The sequence below is a fragment of the Bactrocera oleae genome, chromosome 5 (assembly GCF_042242935.1).
Source record: "Bactrocera oleae isolate idBacOlea1 chromosome 5, idBacOlea1, whole genome shotgun sequence".
Taxonomy (NCBI): Eukaryota; Metazoa; Arthropoda; class Insecta; order Diptera; family Tephritidae; genus Bactrocera; species Bactrocera oleae.
The window spans coordinates 67667166-67677833 of NC_091539.1; the positions used below are offsets into that span (position 1 = coordinate 67667166).

General features: G+C 37.0%; 1 protein-coding gene across 2 annotated transcripts in view; it reads left to right on the top strand.

Moving 5' to 3' along the window:
* The window catches only part of lz (lozenge), a 36947-nt gene extending 26903 nt beyond the window's left edge, over positions 1–10044 (top strand). For both annotated transcript variants that reach the window (XM_036362465.2, XM_036362466.2), the window contains exon 6: positions 8450–10044. In XM_036362465.2, the coding sequence (XP_036218358.2) occupies positions 8450–9345 (896 nt within the window). In that variant the 3' untranslated portion in view covers positions 9346–10044. The remainder of the gene's footprint in view (positions 1–8449) is intronic.
* The last annotated feature ends 624 nt before the right edge of the window (positions 10045–10668 follow it).

Here is a 10668-nt window from a genome sequence, read left to right on the forward strand (position 1 = left end):
TGTGTATTATAGCGTGGAAGAAACGTTTTCAACTTTCCAATCAAAAAAGAAAAATTACTTTTTAAAAAAAATATTAAGTAATTATGAACACTAAAAAGAAATATTTTTCTTTCAATCCACATCATCCATATGTTATATAAGAATTTTATTACTTTTCAATAGAGAGTTGAGTATGTTTAATGACATGTACCACTATCCTTCGTAAATGCGTTCCGTTGATTCCTCAAATAACAATGGGCCTTAGTTCATTATTTGACTTTTTAGGTAATCCGAAAAAAAACAAAAAAATAACCTCATCTTCGGTTGCACCAATAATAGCCTTCAAAAATACATACCAAGTTTCCTTAAAAGAACTTGATACCGATCGTTCAATTTGTATGGCAGCTATATGATATAGTGACTCGTTCTAAACAATTTCTTTGGATATTACGTGACAAACTTAATATACCCTATGTAGGGTATAAATATCATGTAAAGGAGTAATATGTTTTTTTCGTTTTTTTTTAATATTTATGGTTGATCACAATGACTGAAAGCTCAAGAACAACCAAGTTCTGTATCTTAGTATTTTCTGCTTTTTCTTATTATGATACCACAGGTGTCCAGTGTATGTATGTATATTTGAAACGTTAGATACTGCCAAGTAGACAAGCGAGGATTTCATTATTATAAGAGCTCTTGATTTTCAAGTAAGCAGTAAAAGTACTGCTCCGAAGTCTAGATTCCTTCAGAGAGTTGTGCATTCACTTCGAAAGCAGAGTGCTTGTAAAACTGGCATTGAGCTGACTGTGCGCTCAGAACTAGTCAAGGAGAGTTTGACCACTTTATCAGCAGCATCAAGCTACTTTGTTATCCGATTTGTTTGGGTGTCTGCTCACATTTGAACCGCTGGAAACTGCGTAGCCGACGAGCTTGCTAAAGAGGGCACCTTTACCCCAATTTTATCAGATTGCGAACGAGCCGGTACTCCACAGCCCACGTGCGCTCTAGTTTTGATTTTAAGAAGCTCCATTCTTGGCAGAGGCTAGTTAACAACCAGAGCTGCAGAAGCCAGACGGCAAGATCAATCTGGTAGGTATTCTGACTGGATATATCTTGTCGGATGGAAATTGCCTAACGCTTGTTCGATCTATTAAGGTTTTATGATCCATATCTACGAATTTTGGGAACCACAAAGGACTAGGGTTCACAGCTAACCAGGTTTTCCACCGGTTACCTTTGGTGCGTGGATCATCCCTATAAGCTAACCTATAGAATCTTTAGTAGTTATGTAAGTACCCACACACAAATCATAACTGTTAACTTTTTCTTTCTTTCACCACTCGTCATTATACACACTTCAACTGTCCACATTAACCAACTGCCAACTCAGGCGCTACTTTTTCTGACCTCACCGCATACTTCTTAATCAAACGGAAGCGTTTTAAATTTGTATTTTTTGGCAGCCTTTCAATTCAATTGCGACAGCAAATATCCCACAATCTTGAAAATAATTTGCCTACTCCATTAAACTGCAAATGCATGTGTGTGTATATGTGTGTAGGTATGTGTGCGTGCCGGCAAGTAGGCACCATAATAGCCGAATGCAATTTCTGCACAGGAAGAGGCGATCAAAGGGAACGCTGTGAAATGAAATCTTTTGGCCCACAAAACGCAATGAGCCAGCCAAATGGACTGCAGCCGGGTAGCATAGTCGGCCAAGAAGGCAGTAAATAAAGAGCTGTAAACACAGCGGCAATAAAGGCCGAACGTATGAGTCGATGAATCGACGAATATTTGCGGTAAGCCATTGTTGGTAACCGCAGATCTGACCGCCGTCACCGCCATCGCCACCGCTGCCACCATTCCACTGCTATTGTGCTGTACATGAGTGTGTGTATGTGTATGTATGTGCGGAGGAACCGCAAGCGTTGTGGCAACTTCCGTTCCATTCGCAGCCATTTTCCATTGCCGTTGGCCAAATCTACCATTGTTGGCCCAGAATGTCAAGTCAAAGTGCAACTGCAATTGTCTACTAATGATGTGCGACGATGGGAAGTGCCAACGACAATGAGAGAAAAAGAAAGAGAGAAAGCGCGACTGAGCGAGAGATAATGCACTTCGGTGCATGTTCTTGCAACTAACAGTCAGCGAGTGCCTAAAATCCAAGACAATTCCATCAAGTTGTTCTCGCACCGATTTTGAACGTTACTTTCCTACACATACATATACATACTAACAGTATATACGCTTAGGTGAAGCGATCGCTAATCATTTGTGGCGTGTGAGAACTTTACTTGGTTTTTGCAGTGATCACTTGGATTTCGTACTTCAATCATACAGCTTCTGTGTTATTCTCAGTTGTTGTTTGATGGGCAAAGACTTGATTACTATGCCTATCAGTGGTGTGTACGTGTAGTAGCGGATAATTTGCGGTACAGATTACAAATGATCGATTTCCGGTTAAATTTTTAATCCATCAAATTGTATGTAGTAAATAACTGTATTATTCACATTCCTCGCGCTACTACCAATAAAGAGAATAATGTTGAGTAAAGTGGTTTATGTATGCAAATGCTTTTGTTGCAAGCTTGAACATTTTATATACATATCTAGATGTGGCCTTAATCGTCTACTCAGCGTTCGTGTTTATCGATTTGATAAATTAAATGCCTTAATAGCACTTGCTAAGATCTTAAAATTTTCTCAAAAATACATAAAAAAGTGTTTTCAAATGATTAACTAGGTTATTGCAAATTCCTTGAAAATCATACCTATATGCAAGCTCTGATAAGCCTATAAGGAGTAATAACACCATAAGCATTGAGCAACTGGCCTCTGCTATATTTTCAACAGCAAGTGTTAGTCCCTTTTGTAATGGAAGTTGGATTTTATAAGAAACTTTTTTATATCAGAAATGCACACAGAGATTTCGTGCTGTCTGCTGTAGGGCATCCGCTTCGGCTAGAATATGAAGCTCCGAATCTCCATGAGTAGTCACATCTGCATACAGTCGACTCTACTTTCACATATTTCTTAAGGTAGAAACTTACAGGTAGATGCCCTGTAATGATCCTTAGAATATTATTTAGTCGAAGTATTTTTGTCTGACCTCCATCAAACCACAAATCCCAAAGTACTTTTGTGGTATGCTCTGTGTTGCTTGTATTGCAAGACCTGAGGTATTCACTTAGAGTCCATTGCTTTAAGCAACTCTTGAAGAAGATGAATAGTGAAGGGTAGACTAAGACATACCTGGCTGCCCCAGAGCGGACCAACTCGTCTACCTTGTCATTTGCTTCTATTCCTATATGACTGTGCATGGAGACGAGCTTTACCATGTTTGCCACGAGTCTAATTATTTCCTCCATACATAATCTTTCGTAGTAAAACTTCGTGTTGGCACTGCGAATAGCCCATATTGCTGTTTGGCTATCCACTAGTAAGTTAATGGATTTGCTAATTAGAACCGAAACCTGAAGGCTTGAAAGACTAAATTGTAGTCATTGTACCTCCTGTGTATGGATAACTGCAGATGAAGCCTTTCCAACAGTGTCTCGATTGAAAAATGTTCTTTAGTCTGTAAAATATTTAGGAATAACTGGATTTAGATTAGAAGATATAAAAAAGTTTAATTGCGTTCCAAAACTATACCTAAGGTTATTAGTTAAGAGCACATACGAAATTCACATACATATACAGTCAAGCAAAAATAAATATGGAAACTTTCCAATAAAAAGTGAAAATTACAAATGTACAATATATAGAAATCTTTATATAATATTATATAATCTACATACTTGTAGAAAAATATATATACAGTGGGAAATAGCGAATGTGAGTGCATATCCACACACCCATGCTGAAATTTATTACCAGCAAGTCCTTTGCAATTAACAAACGTCAATTGAAGGGTAAATTAATGACAAAACTGGCCCCACACTCACGCACTACCACATGCGAAAGATCGGATCATATCACACACAGGCGGCACGCACCGGTCGGTTGGCCATTATTAGCCACTTTTGGCTTGTAAGTGCGCTAAAGGACAGCGAGCAGCAGACAATCATCCTTCGCCAACAATTTAGCGGCATTCACGATGATGTCGACTAACATACAGCGGGCAGTGGCCGGCGGTATTTTTTTGATTTGCGGCGTGTAATTCTCGTTGCGTTCGCTTTGTTCTTGCGTGCACCCGCTAAAGACCTGCAAAAGCAAGGTAAAAAGCAAAAACAAAATGAAAAACAATCGAGAAAATCCTGCGCGAATGCAAGCCTTTGCATTTGTGGGTTCCCGTGCTGCCACTGCTGTCTCGTAAATTATATGTTCGGTGTTTGTTTGAAGGCAACAGTAGCGTAGCAATGGCAATTTCCTTTTGTTGCCGATGTTGCAACGTTGTAATGCAACATTATAATTTACTTAGTTGTTGTGCCGTTGGCAGCGGTTGGCTACTGGCTACGCACTCTGTGTGGAACGCACAGCAGAACGGCAGGTGGGCTACAGTGAGGGGGAGAAGGGGAGAGTGCGAGTGAGGGAAGGTTAAGTGTAATATTGCAAGTTGGCTAAATTATTGTAAATAACATAGTTGTTGTTGTGTTATGCCTATTGTAATTTTCGCTTAATTGAAACATTAAAATGTGATAAGTGCAGAGAGGACGTAGGCAATACAACTTCAATCACTTATTTACATACATAGATATTTATGTATTTATAAGCACATGTCACGTGTAGTGATTACTTACGTGTTGGTAGTTGGATGTATTTTTAAAGCATGTTTTATAATACATATAGGAAATTTCGGGTAAAAATTTTTTTGGACAAGAAAAAATTATTTTATTTAATTTTTGGTTAAACCAACTCTTTACATTTTTACGAAATAAAAATTTTAACTCGAAAATTTACTTTAAAACTGAGTGCGTCGCTTCTAAATGTTAAAAAAAAATTTTTTTTTGTCCAAAAATTTTCTTTTTTATAATCTACAGATTTTACCCCAGGCCAAGCAAAACAAAAACAGTTTGTTTTTCGCTCCACCCTAATATATAAGTATATATTACTTACATACATAATAATAGAATAATATATATAATACTTATATATATATAGTCTGATTCTAAGCGCCGAAAGAAGCCTGTATAGGTCCTTTAGACTCTTCTAAACCAGATTGATATATTCTCTACTCTCTCTTTATGTCTTTTAAGTACTTATACACAATATTTTCTGCCCACCTCTCGAATACTAAGCAGTCATTAAATGAAAATTGCAAAATTGAGTGCTAAATTTGAGACATAACTGTCTACTGCGAGCAAAGTGGTGCTTCCTGGTGAGAGCATAGAATCGTATGGATATACAAGTAATATTATATATTTGATTCCCAAATGTTCTAAAACTGAATCCATGACAATTTTTTAACAATAGAAATACTTCGACCTTTTAGTAATCTCTGAGCGGCTGATAAGGAACTTTATATCAAAAATATACCGACATTGACACTGACTTAAACTTTTCTGAATCTGGATGGAAAATAATATATACCTCTTTATATGTCTTCTCTATAAAAATGTCTCTATTTCCACTCTCCGAATTATAGAATTATAGAGAGCTTTTGAAATGTTAATTCCGACCACTAAGAGTTAGTTTTAGTATTGAGCTCAAATCTAATTGGAACCATACGATAGACTTTTGTTAACAGTACATTTGATTTCTAAATGGTTTAAAACTAACGGAAAGGTTATTTGCTTAAGAATAGGAGATATTTCAACAATTTAGTTGTCTCCGAGGGACCGGTAAGGAACTTAATGTCAAAATAAGAAAAAATGCTAAATTTCACTGCACTGAGGCTCTAAAACTCTTCGAAAATAAAAAAGATTTCCATACAAGAACTTTATTTTGATCTTTCATTTTGTATAGTAGTATAAATACTATAGTAGCCCGATATGAAAAATTTGTTCAGAGATTGTACCGTTGCCTTGGACAATAATCCATGCCAAATTTCGTGAAGATATCTTGTTAAATTAAAAAAGTTTTCCATATAAGAACATATGTATGTATATTGATCGTTCAGTTTGTTTGACAGCAAAATGCTATAGTGATCCGGTTTCGAAGCAGTAGCTTCTTGAGAAGAAACGAATTGGTAAACGGTGCAAGATTTCAGATCGTTATCTCAACAACTGAGGGACTAGTTCGTTTATATACCGACAACAGGCGGTCAGACGAGCATGGCATGGAATCGACTCAGCTCGTCATGCTGATCATTTTGGTATACATTTTATCCGATCTCCGTTACAAACTTCGTCGCAAACTTAATATATTCGACATTAGCACTGATTCTGGGGTTTGAAGAGCAACGCAAATTGGGACTCAAACACAAGCCTCTCCAAATAACAGTTGCTCTTTTGACTCAAAACAATATCATTGCAACACAGCTTGGCTGACAGGCTGAAGGTCAGGTTCGACATTCGTTTACTCTTCGCATCCTCACATTTGCTCTGTTGTAGTAGTTGGTACTGCAAAAATGTTTCATTACGATGGCGACAGTATTGTAAATTTTATAAATTAAATTTGTTGAATACATTTTAGATATACACATACTAACCTCTATACCTCTAATATGACATAAGAGCACCCTAATAACCCGCTTGTCAGAATTCGAGAATTTCCAACTCAATGCTAAACTGTAGCTATGTTGCTTAATTTCGTTGAATTTTATTTATTAACTTCAGAAGAAATTATCACCAACATTCCTGATGAGCGTCACTCGTAAGTGGCATCTTCCGCTTCTGCTTTTATACTACACACATAACCTCACTTATACAAGCAGTTATAGTGCTAGCTACCTTTACGCAAACACCTGCTCAATCTGCACAATTTTCTATATAATTAATCAAAGTATTTATTTATGTAGTATGTACTTGACGTTGGGTGCCTTGATGGATTTTCACAATCTTTCGTCTAAATACTTACCTAAATACTTGTAGAGGAATTTTCCTTACGCAAGGCTTGTTTTTTACCCCTTTTAGGATGTCTTCATTCTTGTTATAAATTGTACATAAATTTGTTGTTATGCTTCCGCTGTCGCTGCCGCTCTGCATGGCGCGCAGCCGTCTCGCTGGCAACCCCTCTTCCGTGTTCGGTGGCTTGACATTTTGTTCAGCGTTGATTTGATGTCTCTGCATACGCTTTATTGACGGTGCTCAGCGGGGTTCCATATATGTTATTGCAATTCTTCATGATTGACATATAATGTGTGTAGTCTATAACAGTACTCTTGCTGAGGGTATGCATATGTATATGTGGGGATGCATATGGGGGAGGAGGGTTTCTGTGACTGTTCGTTTCGCAGCTTGTAACATGAAATTAATATTCAATTAGCGCTCCATATGATATTTTATGTTTATGACATATTTTTGATAGGTCGATTGTACATGAATTTTATTTAAAGACTCCGCTTCTAACGCTGAATTCTTTAAAATTTAGAGAGCAAATTTTCCGCATAAAATGAAACATCAATTCGATAAAACATTGTTTTCTTATTATACAAATGTATATAACCTTGACCATGTCCGTTCAGTATTATATTTATATGAAAAGTTGGATTTCGGCATTAAGCGGACCTCACTTGATCAGTTGAAAATCCAGTCCTTTCGTGATGTCAAAAATTCTTAGGTATAGATTAACTCTCCTGTTTCGAAGAAGCGCTTTGAGCCCATCGGAAATCCGTTGAGGCGACTAATATAACATTTTTGAGGTAAGTTAGGATTCGGTATTACGGGGACTCCACTTGAGTAAAAGAAATCCCAGTGCTTTTTCTAGAGAATCTCATGTTTCGACGAAGCGCTTTGAGCCTATCTGTTGAGAAGGTTTATTTCGATACCAGCCACGTTTGGCTGAGTATTCGAGATCTTTCAATCTCAATCTATCGAACAGTTGAGGAGAAAGCGTCGATATGTTTCTACTTCGCTTTCTTTCAGGTAGACTTTGACAATTGGCGTGTGTGAAAATTTTTAGTGTCATCGCATAGTCTCCGATTTGAACCCTTACAACTGGACTAAGTAAGATGAAACTTGCAGAGAGAAAGTAGTTCAATAGACCTTCTGCTTTCTTCTGAAACAAAAAGTTTTTTTCTGTTACCAAACGATATATTCTTTGATACTTAATTTTAATGATTTATAGAAAGAGACAAGATAATACACTTCCATTCAAAAATGACAGCGCCATCTTTCGACTGTATTAAAATTGGTGCCCACTCAGGACTCTTTCTTTTAAAAGAATAGTGACAAGATAGAATCGTTTTAATTTTTATTTTAAATCTTTCTGATTTTATACAGGCTTATATTAGGAAGTGTTCCGATTAAATTCCTTATATGTTACATTGAAAGACAGACTGAAAAACGCTGCTTTATTAATATACATATTTGTCTTCCGCAATCTATTAATATAAATAAAATTATTTCTTCTCTTTTACTTTCCTCAGAAGCCAATGCACTGATGGGAGCCGCCGATTGGACAACCGGTTATTCGTCGTACAATACAAGTGCCTATTCGCCCTATCGACCCCACAACCCCTACCAATATCCGCATCACACACCAACTGCTGCCGCGCCCACCAATCTGCCGCACTGTGGCTACGATCCCAGCGTACCGACCACATTAACCACCGACCATGGTTTAACGGTACCCGGTATGCTAACGGACATGACTTCGCTATGTGATTATCCACACAGCGGCATGGCAACAGCCACTGGCACCTACATGCCACATGCGCAAGCGCCCATTTGCAGTCCCAACCACTACGACGCCGGCAAAGGGGAACTGGAAACACTCAACACCACCTACCCCACGTACAATAATTTTGCCAACGGCTACAACAACTACAATTATAGCAGTTGCGCCGCACAAAGTGGCGGTTACCCGGGACAAGCGGCAGCCACCATGGTGCTGTGTCCGAAATTCTACTCACACACCGTTAATCAGAATGAGATTCATGTGCATGTGCACGACAATTCATTGATCAGTTCGCTGACAGGCTACCGATCGAGCATAGAGATCGGCATTGGTACATCGGATCACGAAGCTATGAGCGCACAAGGATCGTCGCAGGCATTACACGACGCCCAAATGGGTGGTGGCAATGGTGGCAGTGGAGGTGTGGTCACAGCGGCGGACGTCAGCAGCGCAGCAGCGATCACGAGTAGTGAACACAATCTCCAGCAGCAGCAACAGCATGACGCACAGTCGCAGGTGCAACAGCAACAACAACAAACACATTTGGATGTACCACAGAGTGATGCGTCTGTGACGGGAGAGCAACACAGCGGCGCACGCAATGTGGATGTGGGCGATTTGGGCAACGTCTGGCGTCCGTATTGACCGGGCGGTGGTGGTGCAACCACGAGGTCTTACGTACTTGCACATTGAACTGACCGGAAGCAAAAACCGAGGGTATCAATATTTTTTTTACTTGTAAACAAGTATAATTTTTTTAAATGTATATTTTTTTAAATAATTTTTTTTTTAAATTTTTTTGACAAATAAATTCTTTTTTTTATTGTAATGTTAGTATGTATAGAGTATATACTAAATAGTATATAAGCATTTGTTTATTCACTTTTAAATGTTAATGTAAATACGTGTTAGGGAATAACAGAGCATATTTAAAATACATAATACACATACATATATGTATTGTATATACATATGTATTTATGTAATTTAATATGTATTGGCATTTAATATTTATTAATTGTAATGCAATCGTCCATAAAAGAGCTGATGTACAATATCGCGTAATTAAATATGGTATAAGTATTTAACACACACATATACACGTACATAAATACACATTGCGCAAATGTTCAAGAATTTTGTTATTTACTTTAAAATCGATAATAAGTGTTTACTCATAAATATTAGTACAACTTGCATTACATTTACTTAACTAAATGCATATTACATGTATACTCATGTGTGTATTATATAGCGTGTAATTAAATGAAATTAAAATGTTTAATTAAAAATTAAATAGAAAGTAATGATTACCGAATAAAATTGATTTTTAAACCAATTAAATGTGAAATTGATTTTACAGCAGAGCGGAGTGAATGCAGCGTGATGGCAATACTTCATATTTGTAGCTATATACCATACATATTAGGGTGAGCCAAAAAAAAAAAATATTAACCAATTGATTTCATTGGTTAAAAAAAATCTTTATAAATTTTTATATATACGAATTTTCCAATTGAAACAAATACCGCTAAGGGAGATTTTTAAGGAATTCGCGATGTAAAATTATTTTTAAATTAAGCAAAACAATTTTCCTGGTCGGTATGATGTTTGCTCTGTAAATAGGTTGATTTTAACACATAAATGTGTTTGGCTCACCCTAATATATACATATATCTATTTCTTTACTTTTCTTATCTATTGTATATTATTTTATTTCTTCAAATACTCAATAGTTTCGCAAGAGTATTCAAACATCCATTGCAATTATATTGGAAATGTTGTAGATACAACAAAAAATTAACACAATAAAATGTAATGAGAGTGGTCTGATCTTAAACATTTCTGCGGAGAATACATTGTTGTCTTAAATAGTACTCCATGCCAAATTTCGTGAAGATACCTCGTCACATGAAAGAGTTTTCCATACAAGCACTTGATTTCGATTGTTCAGTTTGTATAGCAGCT